Source organism: Eleutherodactylus coqui, chromosome 6 (assembly GCF_035609145.1).
Source record: "Eleutherodactylus coqui strain aEleCoq1 chromosome 6, aEleCoq1.hap1, whole genome shotgun sequence".
NCBI classification, from domain to species: domain Eukaryota; kingdom Metazoa; phylum Chordata; class Amphibia; order Anura; family Eleutherodactylidae; genus Eleutherodactylus; species Eleutherodactylus coqui.
In genome coordinates this window covers 31049193-31077056 of record NC_089842.1, presented here as the reverse complement: position 1 = coordinate 31077056, position 27864 = coordinate 31049193, and the positions used below count along the sequence as shown (strand labels likewise).

General features: G+C 45.3%; 1 protein-coding gene across 1 annotated transcript; it reads left to right on the top strand.

The window, feature by feature from the left end:
• On the top strand, positions 1–27837 carry LOC136633517 (phospholipase A2 inhibitor gamma subunit B-like). Its single transcript, XM_066609278.1, has 5 exons — positions 1–37; positions 24078–24194; positions 24983–25132; positions 25381–25521; positions 27595–27837. Exons 1-5 carry the CDS (start codon positions 1–3, stop codon positions 27792–27794), a joined length of 645 nt encoding a protein of 214 aa, XP_066465375.1. The 3' UTR covers positions 27795–27837.
• Positions 27838–27864: the final 27 nt, after the last annotated feature.

Here is a 27864-nt window from a genome sequence, read left to right as displayed (position 1 = left end):
ATGGCGGACGCATGTGCAAAAGGCACAGATTGCCAGGGTAATTTAAAATCTCCCTGCTCCTGGCTACCAAATGTAGCCGAGAGCCTGGAGATTTCACTGCGGCCCACAAAATACGGTTCCTGGTCACGTGATTGCCATTTTCCAATTGAAAACGGCAATCATGTAAAAGTAAAAGAAGCGAAAATTTCACCTCCAATCACAGATCAGATTCGTGAGGGGAGGTGAAATTACTTACCTAAGGCCTCTGGCAATGTCCCCCGATGGGATCTTTATCCACGGACCTTTTGCCAACTTTGGCGCATGTGTCCATTAGCAAAATGGCAGACGCAAGCGCAAAAGCTGTTGAGGACCCTGGAAATTCAAAGTCTCCTTGCTCCTGGCTACTAAATGTAGCCAAGAGCCTGGAGCAGTGCCCGCGGGCCGCAGTGAGTGGTCCCCGGTCACGTGATCGCCGTTATCCAATAGATAATGGCGATTACGTAAAAGTTAAGACACAGTTGAAGTTTGATGCGCTTTTCCTTTTGAGCCCTGTTGTGCATACAGACATAATATTAAGGCCACAATGGGTATGCCTCTGAAAACGGGACAAACGGGGGTATCCATTTTGGGGTGAACTTTTTCATTCTTATGTACGATATATACAAAAAAAATGTTTTTAAAATGAAACAATTGCCAAAAAATGAAAATCGTAATTTTTTTCCATCTGCTTTGCTCAGATTCATTCAAAAACTGTGGGGTTAAAATATATAGTACACCCCTAGATGAATTGGTTAAGTGGTCTATTTTTCAAAATGGGGTCATTTGTGGGGGTTCTCTGTCGTTTTGGCCGCTCAAAGGGTTCTACAAGTGGGCAATGGGGCCTAAAACGCCTTCAAGCAAAATGTCTGTTCTAAAAGCCACCGGCTCCTCCTTTCATTTTGGGCCCCGTTGTGCATACGGACATAATTTTAGGGCCACAATGGGTATGTCTCTGAACACGGGACAAACAGGGGTATCCATTTTGTGGTACAAGCCTTCATTGATTTGTATGCTGTACAAAAAAAAAAAACGGGTTCATTCAAAAACCGTAATGTCAAAATGCACAGCACACCCCTAGATAAATTAGTTAAGAGGTCTAGTTTTCAAAATGGGGTCATTTGTGGGGGTTCTATATCGTTTTGGTCCATCAAGGGCTTTACAATTGGGCAATGGGGCCTAAAACACCTTCAAGCAAAATGTCTGTTTTGAAAGTCACCGTCTGCTCTTTTCGCTTTGGTCCCCATTGTGCATACTGACACAAGATTAGGGCCACAATGGGTATGTTTCTGAACACAGGACAAACGGGGGGATCCAATTGGGGTGCAAATATGCATTTTCATGTGCATTATAGAAAAAAATCCCATCTTTTAAATGGTATATTTGTAAAAACATGAAATTTTATTTTTTCTCCCCTAAATTTCATTAATTTCTGAAAAAAAATACGTGTGGTAAAAATACTCACGACCCCCCTCAGTGAAAAAAATTAAGGGGTGTAGTTTTTAAAATTCTGACACCTACGAGCCTTTGCAATCTTGGCTTGGTGCGGGAAAATGAAGTGTTCCTCAAAATGCTGAAAATCAATGTTAAATTTGCACGTCTCTTAAATGGTTAAAAAACCTGAACTTTTTCTATTGTGTGTCCAGAATAAAGTAAGCAGATGGAAATATATACCTTAGCAAAAATTTGTACAGTATGTTAGCACATATTTGAGATATTGCAGTTGAAAATGTGAAAAAATGTAAATGTTTTCAAAATTTTCCCAATTTGGGTGCTTTTAATAAATATACACAAATTCTATCGGCCTACTTTTACCACCTAAATGAAGTACAACATGTGGCGAAAAAAGAATAGCAGAATCACGTGGATAAGCAAAACCTTTACGGAGTTATTCTATGTCAAAGTGACACATGTCAGATTTCCAAAATTTGGTCTGGTCATTAAGGCGCAAACAGGCTTGGTCACTAAGGGGTTAATGTAACAAAGGCTTCCTCAGAGGGTGCATCCCACTGGATCCTGTCAGCTGCAGCCAGAGGTTCATCATAGATGAGTCTGTTAAGAGGCGCTGTCAGAGATGCATAATTTGGGATCCAGCCTCTGCAGGAGTTTGTCATTCCCAAAAAAGACATCATTTGTTTTTTTTGTTTGTGGTTTTGGAACCTCCCGGATTGCTTGCTTTCTCATGTCGTCTAAATGCCTACCTTCAAGTGACAGATTATACCCCAAATATTTAACCGTTTGCTGACAGTATTGGAGTTTCTTCCTGTTTACTTTATGGCCTTGCTCATAGACAAACCTTAAGAGTGCGATTGTGTCCTCCCTACAATTTTCCTCACTGCCTGCTGCTAGCAGTATGTCATCAACATACAGTAGTAGCTGACTACCTCTAGGAGGTTGAAACTGGGCTAAGTTTGCTAACACAGCCTGAGAGAAAATTGTTGGAGACACTCAATAACCCTGGGGTACCCTGGTGAAGGTATACCTTCTTCCCTTGTACGTGAGAGCAAACCAAAATTGGTGATCAGGGTATACGGGTATGCTAAAAAAAGGCATTGCTGATATCCACAACAGTAGATTCTGGTCTGAGGTCATTAATTTTGGAATCACGGCCTTATTAACTTGTTGTAAGTTCTGCACCATCCTCCATCCCACGGATGGAGGAGCCTTTTTAACCAGGAACAGGGGTGTGTTGCAGGGACTGTCTGGACATGGCACAATAACTCCTGCTTGTAATAGATCTGTGAGTATAGGCTCTATGCCAAGTTCAACTTCTGGTTTTAGGGGGTACTGTGTCTGATGTAGACGGAAGGTAGATCTAGGAGTAATAGTGACTGGTTCTACGCCCTTTATCAATCCAACATTGACTGGCCCTTTTGACCACAGACTATCAGGCAACTGTTCTAGGTCAGTCTCCTGCACTGTAAGGTTTATGTGTCAAGGTAACAACGATTCTTCTAGAATCAAGACTCCAGGATGTGCTATCAAGGTAGTTTGGACTACTTTTGCAAATTATTTTAATTTCTGATTTTCCCAGATGCCATTCAGCCTCCGGATCCAATCCCTACTTTGTTTACAAGCATATACAAATTGGCCTAGCTCTTTTCCTTCTGCATTTGGTGGTTTTGAGAGGGATATATGGGGGCTAAGGCCTTTGTATAGTGACTGCATGTGTTCACTAAGGATACATGAGGCTGCAGAATATCCCTCTGTGTCCTTGAATATCTGTTCCACCGTGATGGATGTAGGACTCTCTCTAAACAATTCCTTTTCATACGAGATATCCGGTCCTTGATAGAACCAGTAACACATACTACAATGAAGATGTAGTTCTGGCTGAAAGTCCACCCTGGCGGAAAGCGTTTTTTCACCAAAATGGCGTTGCAGCGCTGTAATTAATTGTTTTTCTACCTCCTTCATTATGTCATTCACTTCCCACCTACATTGCTCCACTGCTATCTTCAGTATGTAGTATGTCTGCAGTTCTCCAGGGGCTGTTCTAACTTCAAATTTATTTCCCTTAGGGATAATGGAAATACCTAATTTCGTCATCGTATCTTGTCCCAACAAATTTACCGGACATATTCGAGACACTATAATCTGACATTTCAGACTTATTTGTCTGTGGGTCTGTTATGATAACGGGTTCAGAGAGGGATTTCCTGCGAGTCTGGCCATTAACCCCTCTTACCATGATATGACTGTTACTACATTTTACATCAGGTACATCATTGGGATGTATTTATGTCCTGGTGGCTCCTGAGTCCACCAGGAAGGTAATCATCCGCCCATTCACCTGGAGATCTCTCACACACAGTAGAAATTGCCAAGAGATCCTCCAAGTGTTGTACATCCACCTCTTCTAGTCATTTTTCTCAAAATGTCCAAGAGTATTCGTTCTCAGGACATCCTCGGGCAATATGACCAGATCTCTCACAATTCCAACGCACAATTTAATCCTTGAGCTGCGTCCGACCTCTGCTTCTTCCTCTGTCTCTATTTCCACGTCTTCTTGCTGTCCAATGATCTCTCTGACTTTCCTAAACCATGGTATCACATTCTTCTCCCTGTATAAAAACTCTCACTTTCTCACCCTTCTTTCCCTTTTCTTTGTAAAACTTTTCTTCATGTTTTGCATACTCCAAAACATCCTGTAATGATCCTGTCCTAAGGGTAACCATATGTTTCATTATATAACCTCCTATTTCCTTCTTTACTCCACTTACAAACGCATTCTTTAACTGCTGATTATGTACAGTGTTAGGATCATCTCTCTCTTTCTGATTTACCTCTGGTACCTCTAGTCCACTCTTGATGTCAAATACTTCCTTCAGTCTGTGATAATACTGATCTACATCCTCATCATCTCTGTGAGTACATCTATTTATTTCCCCCCAATTCGTCCTTCTAGCCCACCTGTTCCTACATCTTTGAATGAGATTGTTCTCTCTATTAAATCCTGATTATCATGTGGACGGGGTCTACCATCTCCTTTCCTCCCATTCCAGTTTCCTTCTGCAGAACTCCAATCTGGCCCTAGAATTCTTCTAGCTGCTCTCTCTATTTCTTCCCCATTCAATTTGTAACTTCTCATTAACCCTCTGAATTGTTCAGCAAACTGTTGGGGGTCTATTTTTGAATGCTTAATATGTTTTGTTGCTTTTACAACATCATTTTCTGTCCATGGTCTTTATACTTCCATGGTGGCAGGATGTTGACCTCCCTGGCCATCATCTAACCCACCCCGCGGGGTCGGGGGAGGGGGGGGGGGTTGGGACATTAATCATAGGAAAGACATCCTTAATCTGTTGTGATACTCGTTGGATAATTTGTCTCTCCCTCCTGAGGAGGCCCTGGGTTGCAGGAATCTTGAGACTACCGTCATCATCTAACAGGGAATCTATATGATGACTTGGGAACGGAGGAGCATTAGGTGTAGGTTTTTGGAAGTATGGGGGCGGTTGGGCACTACCCGGACCCCTATGTGCAGCTGCAGGGATAGGTGGCACAGTTTGTAGAGGGCAGATTAAATGATAATCTTCTTTATCTACTAGAGGCATCATTTCAGTTTTTGCTGCATTGGGTCTACTTTTTATATGAGCTTGGCGGGTTTGGACTTCTTTTAACCAGGCTTCAGCAGCGGATAATCCGTATTTCTGCTGATATTTAGTTTATTTTGTCCGTATTCTATCACATGATTCTACTAGTGGCTTTTAATTTATTTTTAAATCCATATTTCTTTTACCACTTGTCACAATATTTGACATAGTCAGGATCTAACTTGTGAATGTACTTCTTATCCCCTTCAAGGACGTCCTGTCATTGGCAACAACAACAGTGACATGCACAGGAGAATGCTTTACAGTTTGTATTTCCCATTGTTAGTAATTATGTTCGTGACGTCGATTTACAAGACAAACAACATAAAACAAGCCTCTGACCACTAAAATATATAGTGAAAATGCAGAAGTTCCTGACCAGAATCAGTGCTCCGCTATATACACAAAGACTCCTTCTTGCCTTTCCGAGTAGGGCCGGTGAACATTGAACACAATAAGGGGCTTGTCCGAAAACAACCTGCACAGCGAGGTTGGTACTTAATGTGCCCGAGAGGTCAGTGCCCACGTATCGGATCCGCTTATTTCAATCACTCACACATTCGCTTCATGCAGTCTAAGACAACAATACAAATATTACAATATGTTAGTAGGCGGCCGCCCTCTTTGTATATTTTTAGTTATTCTATAACACAATATCAAAGGGAAAAAAAGTAGTAAGAAAATAATGAGTAAAGTTCCCTCAACGCAAAACTTATCACAATGTTGTACTTTTGGCAACACCCATGTGCCGTTAGACATCATTTAACCCCTTCTTTAACGTGCGGCACGGAGTAATTCTTTCCTGTAGCCTTCACACAATGGCTATGGTCTCATATAGACTACTGCTATTGCCTCTTGACAACTAATTTGTCTTTACTTTCTCATTTACAAGACACATTGTAAAATCTTCTATACAATAAAGAATACGGAAAAAGCAGAAAGATGAAGGAAAAAGGTATACAACCTGTGTACTTACTACATGTAATCAGGAAGGCTTCTAAATTCTCAGGCTAGTTCGGAAAAGCGTCACTGTTTTGTACAGGATGCCCGACTGACCTCTAATGACGCTTAAGCAAGATGGAGGTCTTTTAATAATCGGAGAGTACTTCAGACCCACCTGTCCAGTCAGTGTCCTGTGCCTCTGCAGTGAGAGTTTCTGGCGCAAAGGACCAAAAATGTGAAGAGAATTTGTTTACCAAGGAGAAGACTATCAGATCTCGTGTAGAATTCTGGACCCAGAAGAAATGCAAATCCCACCAGCCTGTTGTGGTATCAAGTGATTTCTACTTTATTCTAAGGTGTATGCGGTATATATACCATAAAGGACATCACAGGAAAAGTATATACCTCCAAGATTAATAAGAATACATAATAGGCTAAAACTAAAATGACTAACATAAGTTACATCTTTTAAGGTGTAACTATAACATACAATGAAACCGTTATGAATTCAGTGAAAAGGAATGCAAGGGGGGGTCTGGGAGATCTTATCTTTTGTCTGTCCCATCAGTACCATGCACAGCTATAGAAGGGTTTCATTTAACCGCTTCACTACTTATACTAGCATCACGCTATATATTTCTAGCCTACAATCCAATAAAAGAACAATTAACTGATACATTGGTCCACAATTTTCTTAACACACATCGACAATCAACTACAAAGATTTGTATTAAATATACCAGCATATCTAAAAGATACAAAACATCTACTTAACTTGATGAAAAGTGGAAGGATACACATCTTTGGGTCACATTAGATGTGAAATCGCTATACAATAACATCTCCAATGATAACGGGTTGCAAACAATTAGACATTTTCTTGGATTTGACCCCCTCATGGCAATTTATTATTGAAGCTATCAAATTTATGAATCACCCACAATTATTTTTCATACAATGAAGAATTTTATATGCAATTAAAAGGGACATCAATGGGCACTAAATTTGTGCCATGTTATGCAAATCTCTACATGAGCCTTTTTGAAGATATATTTATGAGCAATCCTTCTATCATCTTTCATAAGAGATTTATGGATGAGATCTTAATAATATGGGATGGCCCAAAAAACACTATTGAAGCCTTTATTAGCCACATCAACAGGAAAGACTAAGGTCTAGAGTTCTCAGAAGACATCAGTAGTGAGAGTGTGATCTTCCTGGATTTGGAACTCTTCACCTCGAACAACAATATCCAGACTAGAACATATTTTAAATCTCTTGACTCGAACAGCTTTCTAGATTTTTTTGAAATTGTTTGAGAATCTCTGAATATGTAGTCAATCTTCTAAGAGCCCATTTTAAACAAAAAGGTTACCCAGATAATTTATTGAAATATGCCATCTTAAAAGCCCAGAAACAAATGGTTAATAGAGATGAGCGAACGTACTCGTCCGAGCTTGATACTCGTTCAAGTATTAGCGTGTTCGAGATGCTCATTATTCGTAACGAGCACCACGCGATGTTCGAGTTACTTTCACTTTCATCTCTGAGATGTTAGCACACTTTTCTGGCCAATAGAAAGACAGGGAAGGCATTACAACTTCCCCCTGCGATGTTCAAGCCCTATACCACCCCCCTGCAGTGAGTGGCTGGCGAGATCAGGTGTCACCCGAGTATATAAATCGGCCCCTCCCGCTGCTCGCCACAGATGCATTCTGACATTGTTCAGGGAAAGTGCTGCTGATGCTGGAGTTGCTATAGGGAGAGTGTTAGGAGTTATTTTAGGCTTTAAGAACCCCAACGGTCCTTCTTAGGGCCACATCTGACCGTGTGCAGTACTGTTGAGGCTGCTTTTAGCAGTGTTGCACATTTTTTTTTTCCGGCCGTGCAGAGCATTGCGTCCTGCAGTAATTTTACATAGTCCAGGGCCAGTAGTGGTGAGGCAGGGACAGAAGACATATACAGTCTATATAGGCAGTGGGCTTTTCAAAAAAAATTTTGGGAAAAAAAAATCTATTTGGGCTGCCTGTGACCGTCCTCAGTGTACTGCGTCTCTGCTGGGGGTAGTTGTCCTAATTCATACGCAGCCAGCTAAGTGTTACAGCAGGCTTGCGCAAAATTCTTTCCTGGCTCTGCATTGCCCGTCACATCACCGCTGTATTCCTGTCCACAGTGAAACAGTCTGCAGTAATTTTACATAGTCCAGGGCCAGTAGTGGTGAGGCAGGGACAGAAGACATATACAGTCTATATAGGCAGTGGGCTTTTCCAAAAACATTTGGGAAAAAAAATCTATTTGGGCTGCCTGTGACCGTCCTCAGTGTACTGCGTCTCTGCTGGGGGCAGTTGTCCTAATTCATACGCAGCCAGCTAAGTGTTATAGCAGGCTTGCGCAAAAGTCTTTCCTGGCTCTGCTGTGCGTTCCGTAAGCGAAGTCAGCCTCCAACCACAGGCCAATAAGCGGCACATTTAATTACAGCGTTCTGTTTCTGCACTACTGGTAATACACCATGCTGAGGAGTAGGGGTAGGCCTAGAGGACGTGGACGCGGGCCAGGACGCGGAGGCCCAAGTCAGGGTGTGGGCACAGGCCGAGCTCCTGATCCAGGTGTATCGCAGCCGACTGCTGCGGGATTAGGAGAGAGGCACGTTCCATGCGGTAGACCTTTATTAGAAAATGAGCAGTGTGAGCAGGTCCTGTTGTGGATGGCAGAAAGTGCATCCAGCAATCTATCGACCACCCAGAGTTCTGCGCCGTCCACTGCTGCAACTCTGAATCCTCTGGCTGCTGCTCCTCCTTCCTCCCAGCCTCCTCACTCCATTACAATGACACATTCTGAGGAGCAGGCAGACTCTCATGAACTGTTGTCGGGCCCTGCCCAGAATGGGCAGCAATGGTTCCTCTCCAACTGGAGGAGATTGTCGTGACCGATGCCCAACCTTTGGAAAGTTCCCAGAGTCCGGGGGATGAGGCTGGGGACTTCCGGCAAGTGTCTCAAGAGCTTTCAGTGGGTGAGGAGGACGATGACGATGAGACACAGTTGTCTATCAGTCAGGTAGTAGTAAGGGCAGTAAGTCCGAGGGAGGAGCGCACAGAGGATTCAGAGGAAGAGCAGCTGGACGATGAGGTGACTGACCCCACCTGGTTTGCTAAGCCTACTGAGGACAGGTCTTCAGAGGGGGAGGCAAGTGCAGCAGCAGGGCAGGTTGGAAGAGGCAGTGCGGTGGCCAAGGGTAGAGGAAGGGCCAGACCGAATAATCGACCAACTGTTTCCCAAAGCGCCCCCTCGTGCCATGCCACCCTGCAGAGGCTGAGGTGCTCAAAGGTCTGGCAGTTTTTCACTGAGAGTGCAGACGACCGACGAACAGTGGTGTGCAACCTTTGTCACGCCAAGATCAGCCGGGGAGCCACCACCACCAGCCTCACCACCACCAGCATGCGCAGGCATATGATGGCCAAGCACCCCACAAGGTGGGACGAAGGCCGTTCAGCGCCTCCGGTTTGCACCACTGCCTCTCCCCCTGTGCCCCAACCTGCCACCGAGATTCAACCCCCCTCTCAGGACACAGGCACTACCGTCTCATGGCCTGCACCCACACCCTCACCTCCGCTGTGCTCGGCCCCATACACATGATGGCGGCGGCGGCCCCGCGCTACTCAGTTCCCAGTCGCCACTACTTTTCCCGATGTGCCGTCCCAGCCCTGCACGACCACGTCTCCCACAACATTGTACGCGCCCTCACCAACGCGGTTACTGCCAAGGTCCACTTAACAACAGACACGTGGACAAGCACAGGCGGGCAGGGCCACTATATCTCCCTGAAGGTACATTGGGTGAATTTAGTGGAGGCTGGGACTGAGACAGAGCCTGGGACCGCTCACGTCCTACCCACCCCCAGAATTGCGGGCCCCAGCTCGGTGCTGGTATCTGCGGCGGTGTATGCTTCCTCCACTAAATCACCCTCCTCCTTCTCCTCCAACGCAACCTCTGTCTCGCAATCAAGATGTGTCAGCAGCAGCACGTCGCCAGCAGTCGATGTCGCGCCGCACGGCAGCACAGCGGTGGGCAAGCGTCAGCAGGCCGTGCTGAAACTACTCAGCTTAGGAGAGAAGAGGCACATGGCCCACGAACTGCTGCAGGGTCTGACAGAGCAGACCGACCGCTGGCTTTCGCCGCTGAGCCTCCAACCGGGCATGGTCGTGTGTGACAACGGCCGTAACCTGGTGGCGGCTCTGCAGCTCGGGAGCCTCACGCACGTGCCATGCCTGGCCCACGTCTTTAATTTGGTGGTTCAGTGCTTTCTGAAAAGCTACCCACGCTTGTCAGACCTGCTCGGAAAGGTGCGCCGGCTCTGCACACATTTCCGCAAGACCCACACGGACGCTGCCACCCTGCGGACCCTGCAACATCGGTTTCATCTGCCAGTGCACCGACTGCTGAGCGACGTGCCCACACGGTGGAACTCTACGCTCCACATGTTGGCCAGGCTCTATGAGCAGCGTAGAGCTATAGTGGAATACCAACTCCAACATGGGCGGCGCAGTGGGAGTCAGCCTCCTCAATTCTTTACAGAAGAGTGGGCCTGGTTGGCAGACATCTGCCAGGTCCTTGGAAACTTTGAGGAGTCTACCCAGATGGTGAGCGGCGATGCTGCAATCATTAGCATCACCATTCCTCTGCTATGCCTCTTGAGAAGTTCCCTGCAAAGCATAAAGGCAGACGCTTTGCGCTCGGAAACAGAGGCGGGGGAAGACAGTCTGTCGCTGGATAGTCAGAGCACCCTCCTGTCTATATCTCAGCGCGTTGAGGAGGAGGAGGAGGGGAAGGAGCATGAGGAAGAGGGGGAAGAGACAGCTTGGCCCACTGCTGAGGGTACACATGCTGCTTGCCTGTCATCCTTTCAGCGTGTATGGCCTGAGGAGGAGGAGGAGGAGGAGGAGGATCCTGAAAGTGATCTTCCTAGTGAGGACAGCCATGTGTTGCGTAGAGGTACATGGCTGACTTCATGTTAGGATGCCTTTCTCGTGACCCTCGCGTTACACGCATTCTGGCCACTACGGATTACTGGGTGTACACACTGCTCGACCCACGGTATAAGGAGAACCTTTCCACTCTCATACCCGAAGAGGAAAGGGGTTCGAGAGTGATGCAATACCACAGGGCCCTGGTGGACAAACTGATGGTAAACTTCCCATCTGACAGCGCTAGCGGCAGAAGGCGCAGTTCCGAGGGCCACGTAGAAGGGGAGGCGTGGAGATCAGGCAGCATGTTCAGCGCAGGCAGGGGAACACTCTCCAAGGCCTTTGCCAGCTTTATGGCTCCCCAGCAAGACAGTCTCACACCTCCCCAGTCCAGGCTGAGGCGGAGGGAGCACTGTAAGAAGTTGGTGAGGGAGTACGCAGCCGATCGTACCACCGTCCTCCGTGACGCCTCTGCTCCGTACAACTACTGGGTGTCAAAGCTGGACATGTGGCATGAACTCGCGCTGTATGCCCTGGAGGTGTTGGCATGCCCTGTGGCTAGCGTCTTGTCAGAGAGGGTGTTTAGTGCAGCTGGGGGAATCATCATGGACAAACATACCCGCCTGTCAACTGACAGCGCCGACAGGCTTACAGTCATAAAGATGAACAAAGCCTGCATTTCCCCAGACTTCTCTTCTCCACCAGCGGACAGCAGCGCTACCTAAAGAACTTTGTCAATCTGTGTATGATATTCGTCCTCCTCCTCTGGCTCCTCCTCCTGAAACCTCTCGTAATCACCGTGAATGGGCAATTTTTCTGTGGGCCAAAAGGCTCATATAACTTTTCTAAATAATATTTATCTGTTTCAATTCTCATTAAAGCATTGCAACTTCCACCTGAACCAATTGTTTTTTAGACTGGGCTGCCTCCAGGCCTAGTTAAAAATTAAGCCATAGTACGCTTAGCGATTAATGGGTTTCACCTGCCCTCTGGGTTGGGCATGGGCAATTTTTCTGGGGTACATTTGTACTGTCGGTACACCAATTTTTCGGGCCCTCGCCTACAATGTAATCCAAGTAATTTTTATGGGCTTCGCCTGCACTCATGGTACACCACTGTGTCTGGGGTTGGCCTACACTTGTGCTACAGAAATGTAACTCTGTTCTGCCTACCTATACTTCTGCCACTGTAACGCTTGTGGGGACTGATTAGACTTCTGCAACAGAAATGTTACTTCGGTCTGCCGATACTTCTGCTCCTGAAATTTTACCTTGGTTGGTGTATACTGTTACTACTGTAATTCAGCTAATACTGGGCTCTGCCTATAATGCTTCAACGGAAATGTTACTGGGGCATGTCTATAGTGCTATAACAGAAATGTAACAAATAGTGGGCTCTGCCCATACTGCTTCTACGTAAATGTTACTGGGGCTTGTCTATACTGCTACTACTGAAATGTTACAAATACTATGCTCTCCCTACACTGCTGCCAGGGAAATGTTTATCTGCTGCTTTGCCCATACTGCTTTGACAAAAATGTTACTGGGGCCTGTCTATACTGCTACTACTGAAACGTTACAAATGCTGTGCTCTCCCTACACTGCTGCCAGGGAAATGTGAATCTGCTGCTTTGCCCATACTGCTTCTATGTTAATGTTACTGGAGTCTGTCTGCACTGCTGCCAATGAAATGTTACTGGGGTCTGTCTGCACTGCTGCCAATGAAATGTTACTGGGGTCTGTCTGCACTTCTGGAACTGAAGTTTTACTGAGGCCTGTCTATACTGTTGCTACTGAAATGTTACTGGGGTCTGTCTTCACTGCTGCCAATGAAATTTTACTGGGATCTGTCTGCACTGCTGGAACTCAAATGTTACAGGGGTCTGTCTATACTGTTGCTACTGAAATATTACTGGGGCCTGTTCCTAATGCTGCCAATGAAATGTTACTGGGGTCTGTCTGCACTGCTGCCAATGAAATTTCACTGGGGTCTGTCTGCACTGCTACCAATGAAATGTGACTGAGGTCTGTCTGCACTTCTGGAACTGAAATGTTACTGGGTCTGTCTGCACTGCTGCCAATGAAATGTCACTGGGGTCTATCTGCACTGCTGCCAATGAAATGTTACTGGGGTCTGTCTGCACTGCTGCCAATGAAATGTTACTGGGGTCTGTCTGCACTGCTGCCAATGAAATTTTACTGGGGTCTGTCTATACTGCTGCCAATGAAATGTTACTGGGGTCTGTCTGCACTGCTGCCAATGAAATATTACTGGGGTCTGTCTGCACTGCTGCCAATGAAATGTGACTGGGGTCTGTCTGCACTTCTGGAAATGAAATGTTACTGTGGTCTGACTATACTGTTGCTACTGAAATGTTACTGGGGCCTGTCTGTAATGCTACCGCTGAAATGTTTCTAATCCTGGGCTCTGCCTATACCGCTGCTAATGCTATGTCACTGGGGTGTGGAAACGGAGGCTTCCCAAAGACATGATGGCAGCGAGGCCATTTCCCACCAACGCGGTTACTGTTAAGGTGTATATAACCACGGACACATGGAGAGGACACGTACTGCCTCAAAAACATCCCCCTCCTCCTCCTCCTCCTCCAACAATGAAGACATTCTTGGCAAATGCCTTTGCATTGGTCCATCTGATGGCAGTCCAAGAATTTCACCTTTAACGACACAATAAGAGAGCCCCCCCACCGTCCCCCCGCCACGGCCCACTTAATTCCGTAAACCAACTAAATAAAACCGCGTTACTAGGTCCGCAGTCGCGACCACTTTCCCACCAACGCGGTTACTGTTAAGGTACATATTACCAGTCTGACTGGGACATGCACTGTGGGCCAAAGCCCACCTGTATTGTATCTGACGTTAGCTCTGCTGAGCAGGGCAATGCCATGGGATACATTTATGTACCGCCGGTGGGTTCCAGAGAGCCACCCATGCTGTGGGTCCACAGGGACTTCACATTAGGGATTTGTACCTGCCTGTGTCTATGTATTAAAAACCCCGGTCAGACTGGGGCATGCAGTGTGGGCCGAAGCCCACCTGCATTTAATCTGACGTTACCTCAGCTGTGCTGGGCAATGCAATGGGATTTATTTATGTACCGCCGGTGGCTTCCTGGGACCCAGCCATGCTGTCGGTCCACACGGAGTTGTACCGGCCTATGTCTACTTATAAAGAACCCCAGTCGGACTGGGGCATGCAGTGTGGGCCGAAGCCCACCTGTATTTAATCTGACGTTAGCTCTGCTGTCCAGGGCACTGCAATGGGATTTGTTTATGTACCGCCGGTGGATTCCAGGGAGCCACCCATGCTTTGGGTCCACACGGAATTCCCATTGCGGAGTTGTACCTGCCTGTAACTATTTATAAAAAACCCCGGTCTGACTGAGGCATGCAGTATGGGTCGAAGCCCACCTGTATTTAATCTGACGTTAGCTCTACTATCTGGGGCACTGCATTGGGACAAACTACAGGAGCAATACAGCGCTAATGAGACGTGCACAGCTACACTAGCATTGGAGTCCGCTGTAGGCCCGCGATTGCTGAGGGCTTGTGCAGAGGCCTATGTCCTGGGTGCAGTGAAAGTCCGCTTCCTGCCTAGGATTGCTGAATCTGTGGGCTGAGGCCTATGCCATGTGCGCGGTGCAAGTCTGCCATGTTTGGCCGCTCAGATAAGTTTTTGTTCATGTCTTGGGTTTCCTAGGACCCACCTATGCTGTTGGTGCTAACTTAGTTCCCATTGCGGTGTTTGACCTGTCTGGCACAAAGGCACTGACTGACTTGCGTATGGAGGCAGAGCGCAGATGGCTTTCCCCTTGCAGTGTGGATTGAGCTATGCGACACCTTGACAGAATGAATACTGTGTGGCACATGGATTCCCCATTGCTATGCCCACGTTTGCAGCTCCTGACGGAGGTGGCACAGGATTGGATTTCTCATTGCTTCTGTACAGCATTGTGGGTTATTGCCGGGCCCCTTTTAAAGAGGGTCGCTGCCTGGCCCAGCCAACCCTCTGCAGTGTGTGCCTCCAGTTCCTCCTCATGGCAGATGCACTTATAAATAGACATGAGGGTGGTGTGGCTATGAGGCCAGCGTGTGGCATGAGGGCAGCTGAAGGCAGCGCAGGGACACTTTGGTGTGTGCTGTGGACACTGGGTCGTGCGGGGGGGATGGGCAGCATGTAACCCAGGAGAAGAGGCAGAGGTGTGTCCCGCAGGCAGTGCTTGTGCTTAGTTGGAGGTAGTGTGGTTCTTAGGTAAGGTGTGGCTTACTAATGAGGGTTTGTCCGAAGTAAAAATTGTTAGGGGGGGGCACTCCTGCCGCTATTGTGGCTTAATAGTGGGACCTGGGAACCTGAGATGCAGCCCAGCATGTTGCCCCTCGCCTGCCCTATCCGTTTCTGTGTCGTTTCCATCACTTTCTTGGGTTTTGCAGATTTTCACCAATGAAAACCTAAGCGAGCATCGTCGATATACAAAAATGCTCGAGTCGCCCCATTGACATCAATGGGGTTCGTTACTCGAAACGAACCCTCGAGCATCGCGGAAAGTTCGACTCGAGCAACGAGCACCCGAGCATTTTGGTGCTCGCTCATCTATAATCAGGAACCTTACAGTAATGTACCAATATTAGATCTCGATATTGACAGCTGGGTATGGAATAGAGCCAAGATGGCTTTTAGCGATTTCAAAAAGGACTGACTCAGGGAACTGTTAGGACTCAATAGACCAATGTTAATGGTAACTGGAGGCTTACAGATGACACAACCAGAACCAAGGCACTAGCTGAGAAGTTGTATCTCTAACTGAATCTAGGTGAATGGTCTCAGAGCAGCAAAATTTCACTCCTATAAAGTCAATTCACTCAGAAATGAGTGAATACATATAAGCAGTGTCTTGAGGACCTATAGCGGGTATGTGGACCCAGATATATACAGGTCTTAGTCCTATAGGAGTATAATTTTGAGAGCAATATCTCTATCTTGATCACTGTAGTTCACTAATTGCTCGGACCAGTGAAAGTAACTGCAGTCCTAAATAAGTAATTAGCTCAATATTCTCCCAAGATACTATCAGAAGTGCAGCAAAATAATAAAAAATAGAGTGAGAGATAGCGCCTCCGGCCCAGATGATAGACCGGAGGTTATCAATAAAACTAAAAAAAATGGGAAAAAAAGGTCAGTGAAAAAGATATTAAAAAATAGCCCTATATTTCACGGGGGGAAAATGCAGCAAAAATAATTTTGGTAGCTAAAGGAAAAAAAATAGGGCAGTAAAACTACTACATGGCTAAAATCTCTAAAAAGCTCTGCTTCATGCATGTCACACACACAGCGCTCCGCCCCAGGCACGTCACACACCGAGCTCCGCTTTATGCGCGTCACACACACACTGCTCCACTTCATACGCGTCACACACACAGACCCGCTTCATGCATATCACACGCACAATCTGCTACATGCAGGTCACACACACAGCTTCGTTTCATGCACGTCACACATGCACAGCTCTGCTTCATATGTGTCACACACGCACAGCTCCACTTCATGCGCGTCACACACAGTTCTGCTACATGCACGTCAAACATAGCTTTGCTACATGCACGTTACACACACAGTTCTGCTTCATGCACATCAACCACACAGTTTTGCTTCATGCACATCAACCACACAGTTCTGCTTCTGAGCATGTCACACACACAGCTCTGCTACATACATGTGACACACAGCTCTGCTACATACACGTCACACACAGCTCTACTCCACACCTCACAAACACAGAGCTCTGCTACATGCATGTCATATTCACAGCTGTGAAACATGTATGTCACACTCACAGCTCTGCTACATGCACGTCAAACACATAAGCTCTGCTACTGAGCGTGTCACACACATACAGCTCTGCTACATGCACCTCACACACAGCTGTGCTACATGCACGTCACACACACACACAGCTCTGCTACATCCACGCCACACACATAGCTCTGCTACATGCACGCCACACACAGCCCTGTTACATGCATACCACACATACACAGCTCTGCTACTTATATTCTTCATCCCAAACAACAGGAATCAAATCGGCACACACTGATTACTCTCTGATCATGTAACCCCAAACTCCTCTTACACAAGTGACTGATCACATGACGGTGACATCAACACGGGTCCCATATGCACACAGCTGCTGTCCGGTTCTGCTGGTTTAAAGTGGATATACACAATAGCTATACTTCAGTGACAGTGGACATATACTTTCATATACCTGTAGCGGACATTCTCCCTCATATATCCTTTATATACTATACATTCTTTATCTTCTATATACCTATGAAAGTATTTTTCCATCCCTTGTTTACTTACACATATATATTTTATATTTTTATATACCCACTTCTTCATACAGGAATATACAGTGAAACTCTGTTTGCCGATTCCTAGCAGACTTTGGCAGAAGCAAGCCAGACACACGACTGCTTAAGGCAATCCGCGTGCACGCAGTGTAGTCACGTGGTGCTGAAGAGCAAATCAGGTGGCTCTAATCAGCAGCGCTGCTTAAGTGCGGCTGAAATCCCAAATATGCACACCGACTGACGGAGAGGAACCAGTAGCCGCCGTCTCAGGCTCCTCCCACCTCGCACGCTTTTCTGTCTAATGTCTCCCTCCCAGCTATTCTACCTAGCAACAAATGACTCAAGAACTGTCGCTATTCTAATTGGTCACTATAAATTCACAAGCCGGAAATACGTTGAACCTTTGATTAATAAATTTTGGTTACCAGCTCTGCACTCTCGGCTCTGAAAGGGTTAAATCCTTTTCACCCTTGATCTAGTCTCTGCTTTTGAGACAAAGAGTGGCTTTATTTGCTATATTGGGTTTTTCCAGTACACAACGAACTGGCCGATTACCCTTACCCATTTATAGGAACAATATTGATCAGGACTGGACATGTGCCATATTGTTACTTTTGGCTTTATCCTGACTGTGTTAAGCCAGTCCTCTCCAATAGGGGTTATTATTCTTACTTCCCCTTTTTCTCTCTCTCCCGTAGCTCCACACCCACCACTGAGCTCAGGAAAGGGAAGAATTTTAATATTAGTTTGCGTGTGTGTGTCTTCCACAAGACTAGGATCTAGTCTCCTTATTTTAATATATACAAAATAAAAGCTACGTTTAAGAGTTGATCAGAATCGCTACCGTGAAAAGATACCTTTATTTCATCCAGTTTATTCTGCTGCCTCAGTGAAATTATTTAGGATTCCAATGCATCAGTTCAGATGGGCGATTTTCGGGTGCATAAAAATGGTCGGCCTTAACGCATACGGGGCGCATTCCGGTCGTTTTTATGCCAACCGAAAAAAATAGTTCTGGACCTATCTTTTCAGCCGTAATACCCCGGCCATTCTCATAGACTCCAATGATAGCTGCCAAAAAAGGGAGGTGGGAGGGAGTTTAGTAGAGGCTCTGCTAAACTCTCTCCCCCTCTCCGCACAACTAAACTCTCTCCCCCTGCCCACCAAGTATTTGCCGGCACCTGGGCCGTCTGAACGGGCGCATAAACCAAAGATGCCTCTCATCCATGTTGTGTCCTCTCGTCATTCCACCCACACCTCAAATGAATATATAACCGACAGCAAACCTGGCTAATGTTTACCATGGAAAACTGCAAGACTGCTCAGTGCACATGACTGCGGCTGACGGGGACTGGATGCCATGCAAACGGTTGTGTTCCTATGCGTTTTCTTGCGTTTTTTGACCTGTGTCACTTTAACATGGAAAAACACCAGAAAAGTTTTGCATATCCAAGCGATTCTAACATTGTTTTTTCGCCACATGTTGTACTTCATTTAGGCGGAAAAATAGACTGATAGAATTTGTGTTTATTTATTAAAAGCGCCAAAATTGGGAAAATTTTGAAAAAAATTGTCATTCACATTTCCAACTGAAATATCTCAAATATGTGCAAACATAATATAGAAATTTTTGCTAAGATATATATTTCCATCCGTTTACTTTACCTGGGCCGTTCATAACCTCTTACACTGACACTGCAGCTCTGATTTTCTGAAAGGGATTTTCCACAAAAATACTATTGATGACCTATCGTCAGGACTCCTGTGTATCCTGAAGATAGGTTATCAATAGTCTTTTCATGGAAAACCCCTTTAAGTCTTATTGAAACTGTCCTGGTTCATCTGTGGGGTGAGGCCAACGGAGAAGAGGGTCTGGTCCTACAAAACCTGTATTCCTGGATGGTTTGCAACATGGCATTGGAAGAATAATGGTGGAGCTTAAGTGCCGGCCTTAGCTTTGGTGAACTCCCATGAAGAATATTGTTAGGTTGTGCTGCTGAGACCTGTAGTACTATGGCTACTAGCAGCACAGCCCCACAGGTGGTGAATGATTGAGCTAACTGGGTGTGGTGATGTGCTGTTAGCCAATCCCCCGGGTCTTTGCTCACATATAAACCCAGCTCCTGTCAGTGTCTGGCTGGTGTCCAGGATGAGCAATCATGTTACTTCTGTGTTGCAGCTTGCTGTCTGACTAGTGTTCAGTGTTTGGCAGGTGGGCAGACATTAGGTGGGGATAACCCTATAGGGGGTGTATGGTGTGAACAGTGTCAAGTTCCGTATGTCTGAGCAGGTGGCTAGACATTAGGAGTGAATTGTCCTGTTCTATGTGGTTGGGTGTCTGGCATGCTAACCCTAGTGTGTTGCAGTGTGAATGGTGTCCTGTGCTGCATGTTTAGTGTCTTGCTAGAGTAGGGACTGCAAGACACGAGGGGCCTTGCCGGGGCTTGCAGCTTAAGTTCATTGGCCAATGTATGAACTAACACCTCACTTGTATATTCAGCTTTACCATCTGCTGTGGAGTACAAGGTTGTGTGGTGAGTTTGTTCATTATGGCAGTTTCGCTTGGTTGTGAGTATTCCCCTTTCAGGCAGAGCAGGGCCGAGGTTCCAGCATAGGATCGCCTTTATAGAGGCGATCGCCCTGCATAGTAGGTAGGGCCTTATCATCTTCCCTGCAGCATAGGGTCAGTTCCCCTTAGACCCGCCCACCTGGGTCACGTTCGTGTGCGCCCGTCCTTAGTTGCCCGCACGAACGTAACAAATATACTGTATATTGCACCAATAAGTAGTCTGCCAGTAAGCAGCAAGATAGTAGTGTACCCACACCAGAACAACTTTGTGAATAAGTACTGTACCAGAACCAGCTTATAACAAATACAGCACCAGAACCAAGCTCATAACATAAATAGAACAAGAACCAACGTCCATACATAGATACAATATCAGATGATATTCCATGGCTGGGCGGACTTAAGGGGGCCAATTGTCCCAGCTCACATCTGCCTGGTGTCCCCCCTAGTAACTGATTGCTGGTGTCATGTGAAACCGCACAGGTCACATGTAGCCAAGGTTGGCAGTGCTTACTCCCATCAGCTATACTTCCTAAGGAGTATGGTTTTATTTTGGAGTGACAGAACATGCTAAGGAGAAACTAATGATATGATATTGATGGTATATTATTCAGCTCATCTGTTTCTGGGTAGCTGGATAGCATTACCAGTATTGTAGCTTCTTCAGGGGTCGTCACCCGGCTTATTCAGACTCTAGAACCACAAAACTGTCCAATGATGCGATGCTTGGGGAATCACTCCTGGCATAACGAGGCAACTCTGCCCTTCAGCATTGGGACTTATACGGTGGACACGCATACATTACAAGGGAGAAGATCAGCTTTGCTACAGCTGATAAAATGTCAAGCAATATTAAACCAAGAGCAATACAAGTTTATTGTCTGAAACTTTAAAGTCCATGTTGTGTCCTCCCGTCATTCCATCCGCACCTCAGATGAATATGTAACCGACAGCAAACCTGGCTAATGTTTACCATGGAAAACTGCAAGACTGCTCAGTGCACATGACTGCGGCTGACGGGGACTGGATGCCATGAAAACGGTCGTGTTCCTATGCGTTTTCTTGCTTTTTTTTGGACAGGGTGAGTGCAAAGGGGAAATCTTGGCTGGTCTTAACCCCTTAGTGACCAAGCCTGTTTGTGCCTTAGTGACCAGGCCAAATTTTGCAAATCTGACATGTGTCACTTTAACATGGAAAAACACCAGAAATGTTTTGCATATCCAAGCGATTCTGACATTGTTTTTTCGCCACATGTTGTACTTCATTTAGAAGGAAAAAATAGACCGATAGAATTTGTGTTTATTTATTAAAAGCGCCAAAATTGGGAAAATTTTGAAAAAAATTGTCATTTTTTCACATTTCCAACTGCAATATCTCAAATATGTGCAAACATAATATAGAAATTTTTGCTAAGATATGTATTTCCATCCGTTTACTTTATTTTGGGTGCACATTGGAACAACTTTCATTTTTTTTAACCATTTAGGAGACGTACAAATTTAACATTACTTTTCAGCATTTTGAGGAACACTTTGTTTTCCTACACCAAGCCAAGATTGGAAAGGCTCATAGGAGTCAAAATGATAGATACCCCCACAAGTGACCCCATTTTAAAAACTACACCCCTTAACGTATTCACTGAGGGGTGTCATTAGTATTTTAACCTGGCAGTTTTTTTTCAGGAGTCAATGCAATTTAGAAGAGAAAAACTAAAATTTCATATTTTTGCAAATATGTCATTTTAAAGACAGGACTTTTTTCTATAGTACACATGAAAATGAGGATTTGCACCCCAGAATGGATAGCTTTGTTTGTCCTGTGCTCAGAAGCATACTCATTGTGGCCCTAGTATTAGGTCTGTATGCACAATAGGGCCCAAAATGTAAGGAGCAACCGGTGGCTTTCGGAACAGAAATTTTGCTTGAAGGAGATTTAGGCCGTATTGAACAATTGTAGAGCCCTTGAGTGACCAAAACGATGGAGAACCCCCACAAGTGACCCCATTTTGAAAACTAGACCCCTTAACAAATTCATTCAAGCATGTACTGCGTATTTTGACCCTACAGTATTTGAATGAATCTAAGCAAAGCAGAAGGAAAAAATTACGATTTTCATTTTTTTGGCAATTTTGTCAATTTAAAAACAGTTTTTTTTGTACAGTGTACATAGGAATAAAGACTTTCACCCCAAAATGGATACCCCCGTTTATCCCGTGTTCAGAAGCATACCCATTGTGGCCCTAATCTACTTACAGGACACATGGCTAGGCCCATAATGGAGGAAATGCCCGCTGGATTTCAGGGTACAACTGAATACATTCCAGGTCCCATTGCCCTCTTATACGGAAAAAAAAATTAACTTCCTAAAAATAATCCCCCCGCCATCCCTATTTTTTGGCATTCCCTAAATATTAGATAAAAGTAATAATATAAACTGCGTTTTATGTCTGAAGACAAGGGTAATTACGGAGGCTGGTTGGGATGAGCACATGGGGCAAGAAAACCATGTATCCCCCCCTCCTCTCTCGCTTTTTTGGGGGTATTTTGTGACTTCAGCGGCAGGGATGGGGTGTAAAAAGTGGCGTTCTGTGAGGTTTTGTAGTCTTGCTGCGGTCTCACACAGAAGGCGCTCAACAAGTTGCTCCTCGAACTGCATGAAGGCGAACGTTCCCGGGGCTTCTTGTAAAATACGTATTACAGGTAGCGGTCTGAATAACGCCGGGCTCACATGGCTGTATGAGGAATTCGCTTGCGGAGGCCCGCAGCGGATCCCAGCTGTGAGCCCGGACATGACCCTGCATATGGCCGAGTAATGTACTGTGCATAACTGCCTACTCACACAGACGGTCATGCGCAGTACACCTTTTTTTGTTTATATTTACCACACCATCGCTTAGAGATGACCCGGGTACCCACAGCCCGTATACAATGTATATGCATATCGGTTGCGAGTATATCCGCGGTCATAGAGCACAACGAGCTCTAGGTCGCGGATATCCGCGGTAAAATATTGCATGCTGTGTTCTGCTTCTGCGAGTGGATTACGTAATTCCGACCCGCTAATTGGGGGGAATACTGTAATCCAATGCATGTGATTGATCTGTGGATTACCGCTGATCAAGCGCATGCAGAACCCGTAATTCCTCTCCGGTCATGTGTGACCAGCCTAATATTATATCGCTACTTTATCACGTGACCGGGGACCGCTCAACGAGGCCTCCGGTCACTGCTCCAAGCACTCACCGTTGGTCGCTGGGAGCAAGGAGATTTAAAGGAGCTGTCACATCCAGAGCCCACGTGGCTTTATTCTCTGCAGGACACATGTTTTTACGTCCTCAGAGAATAAAGCCCACTTGGGCAGGACGTAAAAAGGCAATGGGCTGGTCACTAAGGGGTTAAGGGTGGCAAACTAGGTCATTGCAAATTAACCACTGTACTTTAAAGTAACTGCCATCACAAGAGAAGGTAAAATGAGCCTCTTCGTTGAGTTTGGCGATCACTAGAGAACTCCTTTCACTGAGTAGTTGCTCTGGAGGTGATCACTAGATCCATTTTCCACGCGTTAGTCCAATTACTTTATTAATCAGTGAATGGAATATGACTTAGGCACCTAGAACACTACTTCAGTGTATACAGCAACCCAGATCTCAGCTACACCAAGGTGGGGTATTAAGTGGGGCGTTAAAGGAGTTTTTTGCCCTTTTTTTCAACTGTTCATCTATCCTCTGGTCAATCAACTACTGATGACCTATTAAAAGGATATGTCGTCAGTTGCAAAACGGGCAGAAAACCCCTTTAAGAATAGCTTTAACTGGTATACGACTGCTGTTTCTTTTATTCGTTGGACTTCCTTACTCTTCTCCAATCCCACTATGTACATTTGATAGATACCTGGGATAGGGGAGAGGATTTTGTAATATATGGGCTCCTATGAAGGGGAAAGGATTGTTCTATATAATATATTTAGTGGATAATGTTTATTGAAGATCTCCTTCAAATACCTTAAAGGTTAGTAGAGAAACCCCTTTAAGAAAAGAGCCACAATGGGGAAGTCATAAAAAGTAAAATAAATCCCATGAAACAATACATTTCACCATTTCTGAAATCTGTGTTTTATTCCTCACCTAGGTTCTTCCCTCTCATGCACCATCTGCTTAGCCCAGGGAGCGACATTCTGCACCGGTAACAACGTCACCTGTCCTCCCGGGAGAGTCTGTGCCTCTACGCGCATGGTTACTATGGAAGGTGTATATGGGTCATTGGCATTATGGAGGAATGAAGGTTACCCTTGTATTAGGGATCTTCTGGAAGATGGTGGTGGTATTAGTAGTAATGGTATTAGCAGTGATAATGGTGGTATTAGTAACAGTAGTATCAACAGTGGTGGTGGTGGTATAAATATTAGTGGTATTAGCATTGATGGTTGAGGTATTACTAGTGGTGGTGGTATTAATAGTGATAGTATCAACAATGATAATAATGTTATTAGTAGTATTAGCAGTGATGGCAGTGATATTAGTAACAGTATTATCAACAGTGCTGATATTAGTAGTAATAGTACTAGCAGTGATGGCAGTGATATTAGTAACAGTATTATCAACAGTGGTGGTATTAGTAGTAATAGTACTAGCAGTGATGGCAGTGATATTAGTAACAGTATTATCAACAGTGGTGGTATTAGTAGTAATAGTACTAGCAGTGATGGCAGTGATATTAGTAACAGTATTATCAACAGTGGTGGTATTAGTAGTAATAGTACTAGCAGTGATGGTTGTGTTATTAGTAGTAGTGGTATTAGCAGTGATGGCAGTGATATTAGTAACAGCATTATCAACAGTGGTGATATTAGTAGTAATAGTACTAGCAGTGATGGTTGTATTAGTAGCGGTAGCATCAAGAGTAATGATGGTGGTATTAGTAGCAGCTGCGGTCATTAGTATCAGGGTTAGTACTGGTAAGTACAGTTAGTACAGTCGCAGTAGTGTAAGCACCAAGTAACATTTTGTAATTTTTGTTACATTTTTTCTTCATAGATGGAGTAAAGAAAACTGAATTTTTTGGAAGATCCTGTGTCCCCGAGAACCAGTGTCAGGGCCCCGGAAGCTTCAGCACTCACAACAGCCAGTCAAAAAAGGGCTTTTCGTGTTGCTACACTGATAACTGTACGCCACCAGCACCAGTATGTAAGTGTCATCTGGAAGACCATCTCCATAAATAGTAGGAATAAGCATATCCCAACCTCGAAGGGGATCCCACACCAAATCACAGTCCATGCTGTTGTATTCTTAGACACAATCTACTGTCTTCTTCTAAAGGTCACATGGGATGATTCACAGATAATTGACAGTGGGAGGATCGCTTCCTTATTATGAGATGTAAAGGTTTGTAGAAACAGTTTGATATAAAACATTGCTGTTGTTCTCTAATACAGTATCACCAAACAACACTAGACAGAATGGCCTGACTTGTCCAACCTGTACTGGAAACGGCGTAGACTGGTGTGACACTGGGATGACTATGAGATGTACTGGTCCTGAGACAATGTGCATCCTACAATACTCAAACATGTCAGGTACGTTACTGGAAAGTAGCAGTTTAGTTACAATAAATTCAAGGAAATCAAAGGAGACCAAGAGAGTGTCTTTTTTTTTGTTTTTTTTTAAATTGGTATTCCTACCTTAAAGGGGTTCTGACACGAATCAGATTTTTATGCTTTAGCAGCCATTGTTCCCTGTCTGCCTAATGGACACAGGGAACCCACGATTAATGGCGTGCTAAAGTATAAAAATCTTATACTTACCTTTTTTCCTGTTGTTGTTGTGCAGCGGGGTCATCCCCCAGAGGCTCTTCTTCTTCCTCCGACAAGCCGCCTCCCTCCGGGAATCTGCCCATGCGCAGAAGACAGGTGCCCTCTGACAGTAGTCAGGACGGGCCACCTCTCCACTGCACATGCGCAGCACTCGGGAGTTCAGCTAGGACGGACGAGCCGCCCACAGCAAGCACTGCTTGTGACGTGCTTGCTGTGGGCGGCCCGTCTGTTTACCTCGGAAGTGGCTGATGGACGGAGCAGAGCAAGAAGCTGTCATTTTGACCGCTCCAGGTCTGCTTCTAGAAGCCACAGAAGAAGATGCCCGATGCAGGGGACATGCCTGGCGATCGGTCCTGACCAGGCAAGATAAGTAAAAAAATTTTACTGCTGCATCACACTGCTGACTCATGTTCAGTCTGTGATCTATAAGTATATCCAAGTCTTTTTCACATGTGCTGCTCCTTAGCCCAATTCCTCCTATTCTGTATGTGCTTTTTTCATTTTTCGTGCCCAGATGTAGGACTTTGCATTTCTTCCTGTTAAATACCATTCTGTTAGTCACTGCCCACTATTTAAGCTTGTCTAGATTTCTTTGAATCCTTTCTCTCTCTCAATTGAACAACCCCTTTAAACATGCATGCTACATCAATAAGATAAGCTCTAAATGAACACTGGTGCACAGGTCCACTCTTATAATGTGTGATTACCTTTCTATACTCGTCAGTGGGAAAAATGATGATCCCCTTTCTGCCAAAAGAAGTCCAGTAACGTGACCCAAGGCAAAAACACAGCCGTGTCACATCCTACCCCACTATAACTTTTGACTGTAACTCAGTTACTGACTGAGCAGCTCAGTGATATTACTCAGTTAGGTCCCAGTACTAAGATTCATGGCAACCTAAATCTACCACTTAGTATACACCAGAGACTCAAGTCCAATCCTTAAGAACTCCCAACACATCATTTGTTAAGGGTTCAATGAATAGTGACAACAACCATGGGGAACCCTTAAAGGGGTGGTCTCGCGAAAGCAAGTGGGTCTATACACTTCTGTATGGCCATATTAATGCACTTTGTAATATACATCGTGCATTAAATATGAGCCATACAGAAGTTATTCACTTACCTGCTCCGTTGCTAGCGTCCCCGTTGCCATGGTTCCGTCTAACTTCGGTGTCTTCTTGCTTTTTTAGACGCGCTTGCGCAGATGCATCTTCTCCCTTCGGCTGGTCTTGGAAGCATCGGCGTTTTGGCTCCGCCCCCTTGTACGCATCATCGTGTAGCTCCGCCCCATGACGTGTGCCGGTTCCAGCCTCCTGATTGGCTGGAATCGGCATGTGACGGGGGCGGAGCTACGCGATGATGCGTACAAGGGGGCGGAGCCAAAACGCCGATGCTTCCAAGACCAGCCGAAGGGAGAAGATGCATCTGCGCAAGCGCGTCTAAAAAAGCAAGAAGACACCGAAGTTAGACGGAACCATGGCAACGGGGACGCTAGCAACGGAGCAGGTAAGTGAATAACTTCTGTATGGCTCACATTTAATGCACAATGTATATTACAAAGTGCATTAATATGGCCATACAGAAGTGTATAGACCCACTTGCTTTCACAAGACAACCCCTTTAAAGCATAACTTCTCCTAATTTGGGAAGTCATTAATTCTAAAGCCTTAGTACTTACCAATTCCCCAGCAACTACCTACTGTAGACATGCCTTGTTGACTGAAAGTTTTATGAAGAACCTATTTCGTGGTACAGTCCTATCTGTCATTGATCTGGGACTACATTGGAGAAGCCTTCAGGTGACTCATCCTTGGTCATTTTTGTCTTCAACAGGAACACTTACAGTAGAATCTGTTCTTCGAGGTTGTGCCACTCCCACCATTTGCAATATTGGCAACCAATCGCTAATCACTGATACCATAACTACTGAGGTTCGAATTTCTTGCACCGGGAGGAGCGGTGGTCTTCACAGCGACTTCTGCTCACAAATCTTTGTTGGGTTGATTTTATTGACTCTCTTATTGACTTCTTGAACATTGGATGTAAAATTGTCTGGTTTTGGTCGTTGGGCCTTGTATTTTGTCTCAGTTTGTACCTTGTTTG

Excerpts from the sequence above, each read along its gene's own strand:
- LOC136633517 (XM_066609278.1), top strand. The coding sequence starts at position 1 with ATGGCGGACGCATGTGCAAAAGGCACAGATTGCCAGG. Across the intron at positions 24,195-24,982 it reads GCGCATGGTTACTATGGAAG|ATGGAGTAAAGAAAACTGAA; the intron begins GTGTATATGGGT and ends TTTTCTTCATAG. Across the intron at positions 25,522-27,594 it reads ACAATACTCAAACATGTCAG|GAACACTTACAGTAGAATCT; the intron begins GTACGTTACTGG and ends TGTCTTCAACAG.